The sequence below is a fragment of the Puma concolor genome, chromosome D4, assembly GCF_028749965.1.
Source record: "Puma concolor isolate L17-30 chromosome D4, mPumCon1.1.hap2, whole genome shotgun sequence".
In the NCBI taxonomy this organism is placed as follows: Eukaryota; Metazoa; Chordata; class Mammalia; order Carnivora; family Felidae; genus Puma; species Puma concolor.
In genome coordinates, this window is record NC_141679.1 from 1,170,958 (window position 1) to 1,187,852 (window position 16,895).

At 62.1% G+C, this 16,895-nt stretch overlaps 1 protein-coding gene across 10 annotated transcripts in view; it reads left to right on the forward strand.

The window, feature by feature from the left end:
• Positions 1 to 13,715: 13,715 nt before the first annotated feature.
• WNK2 (WNK lysine deficient protein kinase 2) overlaps positions 13,716 to 16,895 on the forward strand; it is a 134,250-nt gene continuing 131,070 nt past the window's right edge. For 7 of the 10 annotated variants that reach the window (XM_086684769.1, XM_086684770.1, XM_086684765.1 and 4 more), the window contains exons 1-2: positions 13,717 to 13,970; positions 14,408 to 15,084. In XM_086684769.1, coding sequence (XP_086540895.1) covers positions 14,410 to 15,084 — 675 coding nt within the window. In that variant the 5' untranslated portion in view covers positions 13,717 to 13,970; positions 14,408 to 14,409. Of the gene's footprint in view, positions 13,971 to 14,407; positions 15,085 to 16,895 lie in introns of all 10 variants that reach the window. The other 3 variants (XM_086684766.1, XM_086684764.1, XM_086684767.1) reach the window with 1 other exon arrangement.

Consider the following 16,895-nt stretch of genomic DNA (forward strand, 5'->3'; position numbering starts at 1 on the left):
CCACCCCTCAAGCCCTGACCACAGGCCCCGGGCCAGGCTCCTCAGGCTCCTGGCCTGACCCCCTGTGGCCTGGATTGCACCAGGCTGTGCGCTCCCTGGGGCTCAGCCGGGGTCTGCATGGGGGACGGGGTGGGGGCATCCTCACGAACCTTCATGGAATGACTGCGTGAGCGAGTCTGGCCCTGCAGCCCCACAGTAACTCCAGATTCGGGGCCCCCCAACTCTTCCAGGATCCTGTGTTTCCTGCCCTGGGGAGCGGGTCAGGAACCTGCCCCTCACGGAGCTATGGGCAGGACACAGTGGGAGGTGGCCATGGGACCGAGGAGGTGAAAGTGTCCTCCTCTCCTGCCCTCTGAGAAGAAGGAGGGTGGCTGTGAGCAGGGTGTGTCGCTGGCCTCACCTCCAGGGGTGAGCTGCTGGCTGGGTGCCAGCAGGGGGAGCAGGGCGCCTGGGTCTGGGAGGGTGGCCTCTGGGCAAGCAGGGGACAGAGGGGATGAGGGCGGGGCCCCGCGGGGTGGGGGGCAGGGCAGTGCTGGCAGGGAGGGGGGAATATAGCTTAAGATTTTGCTGGCACGCTCATGCGAGGGCGACACGGGGTAGCGGGACGACCACCGAGAATGGCCCCAGAGCTGACTGCGGTCGTGTCCAGAACATACGGAGAAACCCTGAGGGTCGGCGACAGATGGACAAACAGCGCAGTTCAAAAACAGTCCCAGGGCTCGAAAAGACCTTTCTCGCCAGAGGACCACTGGACGTACGGAAGTGTGCACCCAAACCGGGAGATGCCGCTTCACCCGCTCCGGGCGGTTAGAGCCGCAAAGCGGGAGGGGAAGCATCGGCGAGGAGTGGGAGCCTCAGACGCGGCCGGTTGGCGCAGGAAACACCAGACGTGGTGGCCGTCCCCCCGACAGCCGGCACGGGGTTACCTCGTGACCCAGAAACCCCGCGAGAGACACAGGGAAGGGAAACAACCCACGTGCCCACCGCGGGAGGCGGGCGAGCACAGTGCGCTGCACCCCCACCAGGGAGCGTTGATCGGCCTTAAAGGGAACGCGGCGGGCAACCAGGTGGATGGGCCTTGAGGGCACTGTGCTGAGAAAAGCCGGGAGTCCCCAGGAGAGCGGGGGTCCCCCTGGGGGCAAGGAACATGTTCTTTAGTTTTCCATATAATTTATTGTCAAGTTAGCCAACATACAGTGTGTATAGTGTGCTCTTGGCTTGAGAGAGAGATAGAGAGAGAGAGAGGAGAGGGAGGAGAAAGAGAGGGGAGAGAGAGAGAGAGAGAGGAGAGAGAGAGAGGAGAGAGAGAGAGAGGAGAGAGAGAGAGAGAGAGAGCCAGAGTGTGAGCAGGGGAGGGGCGGAGAGGGAGACACAGAATCGGAAGCAGGCTCCAGGCTCTGAGCTCTTAGCTCAGAGCTGGACTGGGGACTCGAACTCACAGACCTCGAGATCATGACCTGAGCCACCCAAGCGCCCCGAGAAGCGTGTTCTGGGTGTGGGTGGTGGTGCCGGCCACAACCACCGGATTGCACACCTTAAGAGGGAAAATAGGGTTTGTGAATATGTCCCAGTTGAGAGAAAGGATGCGCTCAGCATGGAGATGTGGTGGCCGGGATTGGTCATGATGCACCCAGCATGCTGCTAAGGGTTTCTGCCCAGTTTCCAGGACGTTCTCACCTGTGTCGAGTTCACGTTCTCATTCATCTTACCGTGTGATTCCCTCTGGGGACATGTGAGAAACTGCAGTCTGGCCGACAGAAGTGAGTGCAGGGCTGCAGCCAGGGGGCCGTGTGGCTGGGTACCCACCGTCCCGGGACCCTGTATCTAGAAGACCACACTCTCCTGTCCTGGACGGATTTCAGTGGGGCTCACAGCCATGCCTCAGGCTCTGGGGAGGGTGTCCTGGGTCAGTCGGGGCTGGACGCCAGGATGCTGACTTTCTGGGTCACATGCACATTTCAGACAGCTCCAGAATTACACACAGTATCTCCAACTACATTAGTTTATTTAACCTGATAATAAATAGATGCTGTTGTACAGGAGGCCCCAGGAGTCTTGCCGGCCTCGCTGCCTCTGGCCTCCGGCTGTTGTCTTAGGCGGGCCTGCGGGGAGGTCAGAGTGAGGCCACATGGGAGCAGTCCCGAGGGGCCCAGTGCAGCAGGGAACACCCCTGTGCTTCCCAAAGCCCTGTGACCAGTTAACCCCGGGCTGGGGCCCTGGGCGCTGGGGGCCTCAGACAAGCCCCAGGCCCTCTGCAGGTCAGCAAGGTGAGCTCAGAGAGGTCAGCGAGCCTGCCCAGGGTCACGCAGCTGATGCAGGTCAGCAGGGTGAGCCCAGAGAGGTCAGCGAGCCTGCCCAGAGTCTCATAGCTGACTGTATGAGGCCACTTCCCACTTCCTTGGGTTGTCATCCTGTCATTTCATCTGTTTGTCCCCGTTCTGCCTCTTCTTTGCACCCCCAATCCTCTGAGCACAGTCTGCCATGCTCGCTCATCCCTTCGCCTGTCCTTGCGATGGGACATGTGCTGCAGGGCTGTTAACACCTGCCCGGGACGCAGGGCAATTCTTGTGGAGGAGGGTGAGGGCTGGGGCCACACTCGGGCCTCCCAGGGGCACAGGTCGTTTGGCAAGCCTGTCCATGGGGCGCTGCAGACCCTGGATGACAGAGACCCCACCTGGATCGTGAGCCTGGGGGCCCTGCCTCTTTCAGGGCCATGTCGGTGACCCCAGCACAGCACCTGCCACTGAGGAAGAGCCGGTTTGCCGAAGGTACGAATACGTACACTTGAGACACGCACACCTGTGGATGGTCTAGAGGGACACGAGAGGCACAGAGGCGGTCAGGTGGCGTGTTGGGGTCGCGGGTGACGCCCTCTTCTGGATACTCCCATGAGAGCACAAGAGCAGGAGCGCACACATTCATGGGGACGAGGGCGCTCAAGTGCAAGTCTAATCCCAGACAGGGCAGGTGAGATGAGGGAGCGTGCACATGGCTGCCCTGGCCACCGCAGGCAGACCACGGAGAGCGGAAGTGTGGTCACAGGGTCTCGCTTGATGAAAGGTGAGGACGGTGGGCTCTCCGGCTGAGTGTGGGGTCTGCCCCCTAGGCTGCATGCCCGCAAGGGCACGGTTAGGTTGTGAAGGTAAACTTGGTGCAACATGCCATCAAGTGCCGTGTGGCTGTGTGGATACAGTGAGGTCCCCTTGCCTGCCAGCCACGTGGGAGCTGGCTGGGAGAGTGGGACAAGCCCTGCGGTGGCCCACCCGTGTCTGGCTGGTCTGCTGCTGGCCCCCGCCCACGGGAGGTGTGGCCACTTGGGCATCGGTGTTCTGAGCAGCCACCTGGGTGGGGGGGAGTGTGCAGCCGAGATCCTTGTGCCATGGGCAGGACACTCTGGTGCTCTCGGTGGACGCAGCAGACAGGACTCTGGGCATGGGACCCGCTCCAGACTCTAGCGAGGCTCTGGGCCTGCGGGCCACATGCGAGGAGAGGCTCGACCCCCACCCCCACCCCCTTGCCCTGCCCTCCCCCTGGGGAAGCCGGCTGTAGCGCTCACTGATGGGACACGGACAAGAAACCAACATCCGGGCCATGGTTACCGCGAGGACAAGACGGGACCCCTTTCGGGGCGTCGGGACCTGGGGGTGTCACGGGAGTGTGCAGCGTGGCGATTTGCTAAGCTGCTTAATGTCTTTTCTGGGAATGTATAGTGTTTACCGTAGGAAGGGTTTACAATACAGACGGACAAGCCAATGAATGCCCGGTGTTCTCGGAAAAAGAGGCAGTGGTACGCCTGGCCTACCGCACTTGGGGAACCAAGGGGCGGGAGGGTCCGAGGGAAGAAAATCCCTCCGGAGACACGCGGGCCATGTGGAGGGAAACAGGCTTCCATGTGGCTGGAGAGACCTGCCAGGCCGGCATCCGGTGTATCGCTGCCTGAAAAGGTACGATCAAAATGCTGCCATGAACGAAGTCAGAGCCCGCATGCACGGCTCGCGGTGAAGACTGGCCAGCCCTGTGGGGAGGGCGGGGCTGATGGCTGTTCCTGCAGCTGTCCTCTGCCGGCCACCTCCTCTGTAGGGGAGATGACAGTCCCCAGTGCTGGCCTTTCTGAATGGCAGGTCCTCACACACCCCTGAGCTGGGCTGCTCCCTCCCCAGGTGCCTGAGAGCACCTGCACCCGGAGCCACGGGTCCAGGGGCGTGGAGGACCCCAGTGTCCACCAGCTGTGCCTGCCTGAGGGTTGGGGGAGTGGTTCGGGCAGCTGCCTGCGTCCCCTCTTGACTCCTGCCTGGTGAGTGACTGGTGGGTAGGGGTCTGAGAGGTGAGGACCAGGTGTGGACTGAGTAGTCATTACAGTGGCCTGCACCCTGGCCATGGCACAGGCCGACAGGGGGTCATGGAGGGGGACTGGCCAAGCTCCTCCCAATCTGGGAGGGCTGGGGGGCACAGGGGCACAGGTCTTTGCTGCCTGGAGCCTCAGTGACCGATCGTCCTATGCCTTAGCTGGGGCTGCCCACCGCAAGCCCTGCTGATGTCCTGTCTTTCATCTTCACGGTGACCTCAGAGGTCATGCCATGACACCATGTACAGATGAGAAACTGAGGCCCAAGGGGCAAGCTGAGGGGCAGTGCCCCCCAGACAAGGGGGCTCCAGGGGGCTGGGGGCCCACCACCCTGGCCTCCGTGTTGGAGCTAAGACCTCACTTGATGGGGCCCCGGGAGAGCGAGGTGGGTTCATGCATCCAGCATAGGTCATCGCCCATTAGCTTAGGCCCTGTGTGGACAAGGGTGTGTGGGGGGGGGTCGTGGAGCCAGAGGGCAGGGCTCCAAAGGGGGTGCAGGGAGACGCCAGCCTCGTGTGGGCGGGCAGGTTGCAGAAAAGAGGTGTTCGGTAACGCCCGGACCGGAGGGCAGAGGAGACTCGGAAATTAAAGTGTCGCTGGCTGACTGTTTTCCTCCTAATGCAAAAGTCAATTAACATGCTCTGTGGGCGAGACTGCATGGCTGGTGGGAGTGTAAATTGGTACCAGCTCTCCCGAGGGGGATCTGACAAAATCTACCATAATTACAAATGCAGACCTCTGACGGGGCGGCCAGGGCGCGGTGCGCGGTGCAGCTGTGGGCCCGCCCTGGCTGCCAACTGAAAAGCACAAAGGAGAGAAAAGGCAGTCCACCCCAACGGAAATCACCGCTGCTGACACGGGTGTATTTTGTTGCAGTACCTTTCACTGCGTTTCTGTGATACCCCGAGCTCTCCTGTGCCAGGACCCCGGGGCGGCATTTGCTGCGGTCACTGACGGGCGATCTCAGTCCCTGTGGCTTAGGGTGGCAGCGGCTCCCTGGGCCCGATTGCTGGGACCTGGTGGTTTGCGGTCTTTCTCGTGGCATGCTTAGTGACCACGGGCCTACGTCTTTGCTTTCCTCAGGTAAATTCAAAAGTGGACCTGAGAGTAGAAATCTGAAAGTGAGACTTTGCCAAGTTGCTTTCCTGAAAGGCTGGTCCAGCGGACTGGCCCGCAGGTCACTGGCCGGCTGCCAGCCCGGGGCCTTGTTACTCAAGCAAGCCCGCTGACCTCCGCGTGAAGATGCCCATTTGTCTTACCTGCCCGAACGCAGTCCCTGCTAACAGCACACTGTGGTTTTGTGTCCTGTGACCTTCTGTCTGATCTTGACCTCTGCTCTCCTTTCTCTGGGCAATTTTGACTCCCACGAGCTCTTTGTATATTAATGATAACACTCCTCACCTTTTATATCTGCTGATAACCTTTTCCTCGTGTCTGCCTTGTCATTGTTTCTGGGTATTTTAGAATTCGGTCAGCTCGTTTGTTTTTAAAACCCAGCTCCCCTGGCTCCCGTTCTTGTGTTTGGAGACTCAAGCACACACACGTGCGAATGCTCACGGAACGCTCCCTCTGGGCTGGGGAGGGGCCTCGTCCGGACCTGCCTCCGTGGCCTGCTCCCTGGGTGCCCCTGGTGCCTCCCTTTTCCTCTCTGGTCCTCGGTTTCCGCACCCCTGTCAAAAAGCCTGCTACGCTCTGGCACGCATCCCCACTGGTCTAGGCCCTTCAGCCTCAGGCCCGAGGCCCCCGCCCACCCGACACAGACCAGAGCCGAGGCAGGCCCCGTGCAGCACATGCCTTCCCCTGTCCTTACCTTGTGGGTTCTAGAGCTGGCCCCGGCCTGCCTGGTCAGCCCCATAATGCTGACGCAGAAGCCCCGTGGTGCCCTGCGGAGGCCAGCTGCATCTCAGGTCTTCATCCAAAGCACAGGCAGCTTCCGGTCACCAGTGCACAATTACCTTGCAAAATGGCGGTTCTGTCTCTAAGACCACTAAGTATTCATCGTTTGTCAAACAGTCGCCGCGGTGGCTTATGGATCAGTGACTTTGTTCCCGGGGGTGCAGGTCAGATAAAACCTTGTGAGAAAGAGATGCTGCCAGCCCAGCAGCCCCTGGAGGCCGTACCCTGCTTGCTCCGCAGGTGCGTGGGGAGCGCTGGGCCACTAGTGGATAGAGACACCGCCTGTGTTCCGGGCTGGCCTCAACCTGCAGCCCTGGGTGGGAGGAGGTGAGGTCTTCCCCCCGCACGGCGAAGGGGACAGGGCGCACCCCGCCCACGCCTTGGCAGGAACGAGCCGTGAAAATGGGGACCTGGGCTGGGCTGCTCCCTGGCACCTGCACCCGCACTGTGGGCCCTGGAGGGTGTCTCCCCGGGAGACCTTCGGGGCCCCCACAGTTCCCCCAACTCTGAATGTCTCAGAGGCCGAGAGCCTCACTCCGCAGACATGAGAGGAAGTGAGATGTGGAGATAATGTGCCCCTGCCTGGTTGGAATCAGGACGGCCCCGCTGCAGGGAGGGGAGACAGAGAAGCCATTCGTAAGGAACTGCTACGTCCCTGATGAGTGTGAAAATCTCAGGTGCGTGTTCCAGGGCAAACTCCCAGGGCCGAGGTCCTTGTGTCTCAGGGCAAGTGATGTGTGACCACGGTGTGACCACGAGAGCCTGGTGTCCCCTCGGCCACATGCCACCCTCAGACTTCCTCGCTGGCCAGCCTGTCTGGTGGACACAGCGTTACGAGGTCGGTCACAGTTATAATTGGCGGTTTTCTTACTGTGAGCAAAGTCACACTTTTTTCGCATTTTGTGAGGCTTTTGTGTTCTCCTTCCGTTAATTCCCCTCGGACCTCACTTTTCCGTTTTCCCGTTGGGTTGTCTGTCTTCCTGATTCGTGGGAACTCTCTATTCAGTAAGGAAACACGTCTTTGTCTTTCTCCTTTATGAGATTTTTGCCGGACACGGGCCTGTGACTAAATTCACCCACCTTCTTTAAACCCAGCCCGTGCTCAGTATTCGTGGGTTCTGTGTTCATGAATTTACCTACTCGCTAAAGTTTATTTCTGACTTGTCATCAACAGTCACGTCACCTTCCAGGTCACCTGTGGACGCGCGCAGGGCCGTGAAAACCCGTCAGCAGCCGCCATGCGTGTCCCAGCCTCGTGACGGGCGACGCTCCGCCTCCTGGTCCAGCTCTCGCGCTGCAAGCTAGCGTCCTGGTTACAATCTCTTTTGCATCAAATATTTTTTTACATTTTTGTGCCCTTTGTTGGTGATTTTGCTGTTTCAAATGGCCCCAAGCGTAGTGCTGACGTGCCGTGTAGCATTCCTGAACACGAGAGGACTCGCGTGTAGGGCAGGCTCCCCTCGGGCACCAGACGTCGTGCTGTGGGCTGAGTTCGAGGTTAGTGAATCAACACTGTATATTCAAGAAGGTGTCCTTAGGAATGCACACGAGCAAGGTTTTGTGCGTACCAGGCAGCTGAGAACTGTTGTGTAGGCTCGCCGACACCTGACCCCGTGTCCCCAGGTGCACGTGTCCATGTTCACTGGGGCAGCTTTGGCAGTGACTTTGTAAAACACAAGTCCTGTCGGCCTCCACCAGGTACCCCAGACTCAGCTTCCACACTCTTGTCTCCCACGTGGACATCCTTTAAAAATTTTTTTTTTTTTTTAACGTTTATTTATTTTTGAGAGAGGCGGAGTGTGAGCGGGGGAGGGGCAGAGAGAGAGGGAGACACAGAATCGGAAGCAGGCTCCAGGCTCCGAGCTGTCAGCACAGAGTCCGATGCGGTTGTCAAAACCATGAACCGTGAGATCATGACCTGAGCCGAAGTCGGATGCTTAACCGACTGAGCCACCCGGGCGCCCCGCCACGTGGACATCCTTTAGAGGATGACACCTTCCTGTCTTAGACTCCCTGGGCAAGTGCTGCCTCGCACGCGATGTGGCCATTTTCCAGGGAGCACGCTGGGCCCGGCAGGGGCTGACACCACCTAAGGTCACCCAAGCACTTCTTCTGTCTGAATGGGCGTGCCTTCCCAGGGGCCGCAGTGGGGACTCAGCCTGCTGGAAAATGCCTCTACATGCAGCCTGAGGCCCTGGTGGGTGGAAAAAGCCCTTGTGCATAATGTGGGAGAGTGTTGGGGTTCCCTGGGGCTTCCGCGGGGGCTGTATGGGCCCCCTGAGTGCTGGTGGCACCTCCGGGTAGAAGAGACCCCTGTGAGCCCTGTGGCCCCAGTTGGCAGGATGATGTGCCTCGGCCACTGGCCAGGGCCTGGCCTGGACAGTTGCGTGGGCTCTGGCCCGAGGATCCCCACTCAGCCTGCTAGGCAGGTGCCAAGATGTGTGGCTGCCTGGCTCCTCACGCTTCTCCTCTGCTCCATCCCTCCCCGCCCCCCGCCACTGCTCCTGAGCACATGGCAAAGACCCCTGGGCTTCTGTATCCCGCTGTGGAAAAGGGGACTGACAGGCAAAGAAAGGTACAGGCGGGCAGGCAGGAGCCAGGCAGAGGGGAGGAGAGCCATGACTTCAGCAGATTCCTTCGGCGGCTCCCCCAGCCCTGGGAGTGCTAACACGGGATCTGCAGTTCAGAGAAATCTGCTGAGGACAGGAAGAAGGTCACGGCCAGGGGGGCGGTGCCGGGATTGGATGGAAGAGCTTCCAGCCTCTCCTCAGGGCTTGGCCTCTGTCAGTGCACCTCTCCCAGAGACACAGCATTGGCGGGGGGGGGGGGGGGGGGGGGGGGGGCACTGGGCATGACCTTGATCACTAACGGGGTCGTAACACTCTGTGGATAGAGTATTTATTAAGTGGCTTTGTCACAGTTGAACAGGTCAAGTTTACCTGACTGTTTGCAGCTGCTGAACATTTATACCATTCATAATGCTTTTTATAAACAACCCTGTGGGGAGCACCTTTGTGCCTCACTATGTGCAGAGCTGGTCACTCCATCCATGTCAGGTGTCCACACGGGAATTCCAAAGACAATCCATGGGAGATGCTTCCAAAAGAGGGGACTCCATGCCGGGTTCGGGTGCCCGGAACCCAACGGGAGCCCCACAGGGTCGGGTATGGCGGAGGCTAGGGAGGGGCCCCAGGCTGTGAGGGTGCTGGCTGCCCCCTCGGAGGGGGGAGAAGGGGTGTGACCACTCTGGGGGCCAGAGAAGACTGATGGAGAGCCCACTGTGACCCCGTCCGGGGGGTGCTGATGGGAACCCTCCCAGTCTCCCGCCTGCATGCGAACCTGTGACACCTGCTTGAAGTGGGTGGTGGGCCCCTCTGGGCTGGGCAGGGGCAGGGGACACAGAGCCTGAGCTCTGGGGCCTCGAGGACTGAGCCGCTGACAGAGAGGTCACAGGCAGGGACGTTTCCAACGCCTGTGTGTGCCTAAAGCCTCGTTCTCCAGACCGAACTAAACGGGACATACGGCCTTGCGTTTGTGTTGGCCTTTCTGAGGAAAGTGGAATAATGGCAACTCTTTGCATAGGAGAGAAGTGTTCAAACCTCGATGGGCTTATGCTGAGCATCTCCTGCGTGGACAGCCACGGGGGACTGCTGGAGTCACGCTTACTTTGTAGCGACACAAGAACACCTCAAAATTTTTGTTTCTACTCTGTCTGTCTTGCAAATTCTCTGCAACGACTATGTGCTCTTAAAAAATCAGCGTGTATAAGGTACAATGGAATATTATTTGGCCATGAAGGGAGCAAAGAAGCATTGATGAGCCCATAACTCGTGTGGAGTGAGGTGTGCTGGGCGAGAGGAGCCAGTCACGGGAGCCCAGCGCTGTGAGACTTTGTTGATGCAGAAAGTCCCCATCAGGCCCCTCCATGGGCTCCTGCTGCCTGGGGCTGAGGGACAGGGGCGAGGAGTGACTGCTGATAAATGGAAGTCTTTTCTGGGGTGAAGAGGATGTTCTGGAATGAGCCAGTGGTGGTGGGCGCGGCGTCTGAATGTACTGAAGACCACTGAGTTATGTGCTTTAAAAGAGCAAATTTTATAGAATGTGAATTATATACTAATGAAACTATTATTTAAAAAAACTACATTTTACTTATTTATTTAAATTTTCTTTAATGTTTATTTTTGAGAGAGAAAGAGGGGGGGAGAGAGAGAGAGAGCGCGCGCGCGCAAGTGGGGGAGGGGCAGAGAGAGTGAGACACGGAATCTGAAGCAGGCTCCAGGCTCTGAGCTGTCAGCACAGAGCCCGACACGGGGCTTGAACTCATGAACTGCGAGATCATGACCTGAGCCGAAGTCAGACGCTTAACTGATTGAGCCACCCAGACACCCCTAAAAAAAAACTACGTTTTAAAATTGGGGAGTAAAGGAAGTGTTATATGATCGTAATAATTATAAAAGCAGATAAACAAAGATGACGTTACAGAACTTCACAGCCCCCATCAAGTGGGGAGGATTTCCCCAGGGGTCAGGGCCGAGGGGCCCCACTATCTGCCCTCCCAGCCACGTGCACCTCTCAGGGACCTGGAGCCTGAGCTTCAGGGGCCCACATGACCCCCTCCCACCGCCTACCCCCAGCACCCTTCCATCAGGTCCCAAGAGGCCTGCCTTGCCCCGTCCCCTCCTACGGCCTCCCACCCTGCCTCCGTCCCCCCACTCTGCCTCCACCCCCATAGGACCCGAGGCCTCAGCCGCACCTGGGGCAGGCCCCACATAGTTGTCCAGTGAGCCACTGAGTCAGTGATGTGTGGAGGACCCCTGCTGGTGAGGGGCTACCTCCCTGTGCTGTGGCCTGTGGGGTGTCTGACCACCAGACCAGCTACAGCCCCAGGCTGCTGGAGTCTACTCAGAGGCAGACCCACCCCAAATTACCTGGCGCCCGGGACCCCTCCTGCCCTCCCTGGAAGTGAGCCTGCAGGCACCGCCCCCCAGAAGGCCTGGATCACCCCCATTGCCCCCACCTCCAGAGGAGCTGCGTGATGACACAGCCGTGTGGCCTGCTTGGGTCCCAGCCCGGGAAGCAAGCCTGCATGAGGTAGTCGTGTGCCTGCACATGCCCACCGGCCTGACCAGGCTGGGGCACCAAGGCAGCCTGCACCTGGGGGGACTTGGGGCTCCCTGACATAGGGTCTTGGGGAGCCAAGGTGACAGTTGTGGAGGGGAGGGGCACTGGCTCCTGCTCTGTGGCCTTGAGCCAATCACTTATGTCAAAAAGTCTCTGTACTGGGCCTGAACATACTCATCTGTGACAAGGAGGCAATCACACCCCTTTGCCTGACAGCCGTGGAGACAATGGCTCTGGCAGCAGAGAGACACTGCCAGCCTGGGTCAGGCAGGCACTTTGCGCAGTGTCCTTCCACAGCCCTGCCTTGTGGGAGCCTCAGGACAACCACGACCCTGGCAAAGCCCTGGTCTCAAGGTCTGTCCAAAGATCCTTCAGGCTCCTCCTTCCTGATCCCAGGACCTGCTCCTCAGCCCAGCCCAAGGGTCCTTGCAAAAGAGGACTGTGACCTGTCTCTTAGCTGCTTAGCCATGGATTCCGATGGTCATGGGTCAGCAGAGGGAGTGAGCTCCCTGTCACTGGAGGCATGTAAGCATGGCTGCCTGAAACCACCCCTAAGGTCTGAGAGAGCATTCAGGGACAGATTCTCCCGACTCACCCACGGCCTGGTCTGCCCCTGCGATGTGGGGGCACTGCTGTCATACCACTCACACCTGCCAGCTGGGGATGGGCAGAGCCTGCAGGTGATGCTGTGAATGTCCAGCCATCTCTTCCATCACCAGACAAGCACGATGCCCGCTTGCTGCCAGTGTGGCCCAGGAGGCAGGGAGGAGGCTGGACTGCCTGGCTGTCTAGAACACACTTAGCTTGAGCTCTTGTCAGTTTTCCCTTGAACAGGCCTGTTGTGTCCAGCACGGACAGGCTTGGGACTCTGGGTGCCCTCCAAGAAGACTCACCAACTGTCAGAGGAACCGGCAGTCTTTCGAGGTGGACACACCAGGATGGCCAGGCTGGCTCTGCAGAGGATACTGAGGCGTTGCTATGGCAGGACTCACCCAAGGTTGTGCACATGGCAGGGCAGGGCTAGGGGTCTCCAGCCTCCAGACAGAAAGGTCCTCACCAGCCCCCCCCCCCCCCATGGCCTAGCAGGCCCCCTCACCCCTCCCTGGGAAGTCCTGCTCAGATGCCTGCCTCGCAGGGTCTCAGGCAGGCTGAGCTGGTCTGGGCTCTGGGCTGGACACAAGGTAGGTGTGATGACTGGAAAGCGTATTCTGTGCCAAATGCCCAGCCTGGAGCCAGCACACTGTGGAACCATCCTCTGAGGGGAGAGGCCCTGATCTGTGGCATCTGCCTGTTTCCATGGTGCACATTCTCCCAGCACCACTGGGTGTCACTGAGCAGAGGTGGGAGGGATGTCCGCCCTCGTTTAACGGGTCTCCCTCCACTGGCTCCAGCACTTGGGACATCACGCTGCTCTGGGCAACAGTGGGTGGCACCTCCCCTCCGACTGTGATGTTTTGGTGTCCCGTGACTTACTTTGTGCCACGGCGTGGAGCCCATTGGGCACCCCTCGTATCTGAGTCTATGTGTGTGCCTGCCTCATGGCACCCCAGGCCAGGGGCAGCACAATCGTGGGAAGAGCTGTCCGCCCAAGCCCTCACTCCCGCATCTCAGTCACTGGGTCACCAGGGCCTCGCACGGAGTACCTGCAGGGTAATCTGCCATAGGCCGCCTCTCTGCAAGAGGGTTCAGGATGCCCCCTAGAGGGTCTTGTCTGTGGGAGTCCAGAAGAGGAAGAGGGAGGGAGAGATCAGGAAAGGCTCCCGGGGGGGGGGGGGGGGGGGGGATGGCATTTGACGAGGGTGGGGGACAAAGAACACTGTGGGCCGAGCGGCTCCTGGAGGCTTCCGCAAGCCGCTATCCAGTGGCATCGCAGTCCAGCCTCTGTCTGTGAGCTCTGGGATTTAGGCCAGATAACTTCTATCTCAGGGCCTCAGTTTGCTCAGCGGCAAGAGTGGGCATGGTGATCACAATGCTCCCCCTCCTGATGGATCCTGTTGAAATGAGAGGTGGAAAGGCCCTAGGCTGGGGTCTGGGCTGGGGGCCGGGCTCAGGTCGCTTCCTGAGGAAGGGGGGGACCACCTTCTAGCCTGCCCATTCCGTCCTGGCACAGGACTGCGAGGTCCGGCGCGCCTGCCGGGACACGTGAGGAGGTGAGTCTGTGCCGTCTCTCGGGGACACGCGGACTCTCCGCAGCCAGCAGCCAGCGGGGCATTCCGGAGCCCGAGGGGGCCGGGAGCGCCGCGGCCGCCACCACGAGCCGGCCCGCAGGTGGCCGCGCGCGCACACGGCCAGGTGGGCGTGCCAGGCCCCGCCCTCCCCGCGCGCCGGCAGGGGGCGGGCAGACGAGGCCCCGCCCTCCCCGCGCGCCGGGTCGGAGCCGGTGCCCGAGCGCAGCCGAGCCGAGCCGGAGCAGCACGCGGGAGCGCGGTCCCGCAGCGGGCCGGCAGAGAGAGCAGCGCCGAGACCCGGCCCCGAGCGAGGACCCCGGCCTCCAGCACGACTCGGCCCCCCCGGCCTCCGGCGAGGACCCCGGCCCCGGAGAGCGGTCTCGCCCGCCTCGCGCGCCCCGGCCGCCGGGCCGCGGGCATGGACGGCGCCCGCTCGCCCTGTGAGTGCCGAGCCCCCCGCCCGCCGCCTTTGTGTGCGCGCCGCGCCGCCGCAGCCCCCTCCCCGCGCGCCCCTCCTGCGCCCCGGGCCGCGTCCTTTGTGGAGCCGCCGCCCGGCCGGTGCCTCCCCGTCTCCCGCCTGTCCCCTCCGCAAGCCTAGCCCGGCGCCCCCTCCCCCCCCCCCCCCCCCCCCCCCCCCCCGCCCAGGGACGACCCGGAGCGCCCCTCCCCCGGCCTCCTCTGCAGCCCGCCCCGGGGGGCCTCCCCAGGGGCGGCCCGGCAGGAGCCCTACCCCCCCTCCCCTCCCCTCCCCAACGCGGGCCTCGGGGGCCGGTGGGCAGACCCCTCCCCCGGGGCAGCCCCGCAGGGCCCTCCCGCGGCGGGCGCGGGCAGGTGCGGCGGGCCGGCGCTCACGCGGGCCGGGTGTCCTTGCCCGCAGAGATGGACGGCGATGGCGGCCGCCGGGACGGCCCCCGCGCGCTGACGGAGGCCGGGCGCGGCGCGGGGCCCGCGGGCATGGCGGAGCCGGCGGCGGTGCCGAGGGCGCGGGCGGCGCGGCCCGGGCCCCAGCGCTTCCTGCGGCGCAGCGTGGTGGAGTCGGACCAGGAGGAGCCGCCGGGCCTGGAGGCGGCCGAGGCGCCGGGCGCGCAGCCCCCGCAGCCGCTGCAGCGCCGGGTGCTGCTGCTCTGCAAGACGCGCCGCCTCATCGCCGAGCGCGCCCGCGGCCGCCCCGCCGCCCCTGCGGCCCCCGCCGCCGCCGCCGTCGCGCCGCCCGGCAGCCCCGCCGACCCCGGCCCCGAGCCCGCGGGCGCGCAGGAGCCCGGCCCGGACCCCCCGCCCGCGCCCCCCGGAGAACCCCGCGAGGACGAGGCGGCGGCGGCGGCGGCGGCGGGGCGGGAGGACGCGGCGGCGCCGGAGGCGAGGCCCGAGCCAGGGCGCGCCCGCCGGGGAGAGCCCGAGGAGGAGGAGGACGACGAGGACCTCAAGGCCGTGGCCACCTCCCTGGACGGCCGCTTCCTCAAGTTCGACATCGAACTGGGCCGCGGCTCATTCAAGACGGTCTACAAGGGGCTGGACACGGAGACCTGGGTGGAGGTGGCCTGGTGCGAGCTGCAGGTGAGGGCGCCGGCTGCAGGTGGGCGGTGGGCGAGTGCGTCCAAGCAGCCTTGATGGTGCGCGGGGTTGGTCTGGCCTAGGGGGCAGCCGCGTGTGTCCCCCTGTGTGTGCGTACCGTCTGTGGGGGTCAGGTTGCGTGCTGGAAGGTAGACCTCCCGGCGTGTGGCGGTGAAATGTGGCACAGTGTGGACCCGCGCTGGAGGGTGTGTCTGCCCGTCTGGCTCTTTCCTGACTCCCGATTCGGGGCTGGAAGCACCCAGGTGGCCTAAATGGTGGCGTCTTTGCAGCAGCTGCGTGTGGGAACTGCGGGGCCCTGTGTTGGAGCTGCCCCTAAGTGAGCACCTTCCGGAGTCTTTAAAGGGGTAGGCGTCCCAGCTGGGGATGCTTGGGGGCTGCCTGACTCGGCCTGCCCCCGGCTGGAAGTGGTCAGTGCCCTCCTGCAGCTCCCAGGGCCCACTGGCTCACAAAATGAATGGGGGAGAGGTCTTAGAACCCAGTCATGCAAGGTGCGGGTAAGGCTTTTTTTTTCTTCTGATGTAAAGGCTCTGGGCATGCATTTTTCATAACCTTGCCCTCACGTTGGCTGTGTCCGCCCGGCCCTAGAGATTATATAAACGGTAACCCGAGCTGCCCCAGGCCAGCCTTGGAAGCCAGAGCAGTGCCTGTCAGAGTGGGTGTTTACAGGCCCTCCCTCGTTGGGGGTGGGGGCAGCTGTCCCGCACTGGCCATCCTGTGCGAGAGCTGCTGCTTGGGTGTAAGCCGACCCTGGCACCCTGTAAAGTCAGAGGGCCTTCCATGCCTGACACAGGGCCACCCGCTACACTGCAGGCCGCCTGCTTTTTTGGCTCAGAAACCGGATGTGGTCGTTCTGTTCTCTGGGCCCCTGCATGAGTGGGAGCCCCACTAATTTTCGGGGTGTCGGCCTGTCCTTAGCCTTTCTCCCTAGACAAGGAGCTCCAGAGGCCACCCCTTCCTGCAGCCCCTTGGTTTTGCAGTGGACATGTGGGGTCTTTCTGGCAGGGCTACTGGCGCCCTGGGGAGTCCTTCAGGAGGGACTGAGCTCTTCTCCGTCGTGGCTGTAGGTTCTGGGCCCTGCTGAGGGGTGGCCTCGGTGGTCTGCGGTCTTGGGGCCCTGGTGTGCCGAGGATGACGGGGAGTGAGCTGGGTGTCACTGCTGCATAAGAGGCCCGGGGTTTTGGAAATCTGAAAGGGAGGACCGGAGAGGGGGCAGGGGAGCCCGGGGTTTAGAGCGAGGCCTTGCTTCTTGACTTCCCACCTTCTCCCTCTCGCCGGGTGACCCTATGTGTCACCGTGGGCACCCGCTGGTGCTCTGCCACGGCTGGCCTGTGCAGGGTGCTGGGCGGGAGCGGAGGTAGGCCTCAGCAGTGATGAGGCGCTGCGGGCGCACGTGACCCTCAGGAGCCTCTTACTCTGCATCTGGCTCCCTGAGCAGAGCACAGGCCTGGAGCCTGGCTGCTGTCCAGCCTGGACTCTGGGTGCTGGTGGGGAGGCTGGAGAGGGCTTCCCATCCGTCTGGTGGTGGTTCTTGAACAGGGGGGTACGGGGAGCCCCCGTTGGCCGACAGCTGTCCCAGTACTTCTCCTGGCAAGAGGGCAGCCTCTGGGGTCAGCTGCTTCTGCTGGGCAGGCCTGAGGGGGTTCTGCACCAGGTGACCTGGAGCAGCTGGACGGCCGTCGAGAACCTGCTGTTGTTTACCCCGTTTATTGTTGAGGACCCCCCAAGGTCACCGTCGCCAACACAGACGTAGTTGGTGGGAGGGTAAGGGGGATTGTGGCATCACGGGAGGAAGC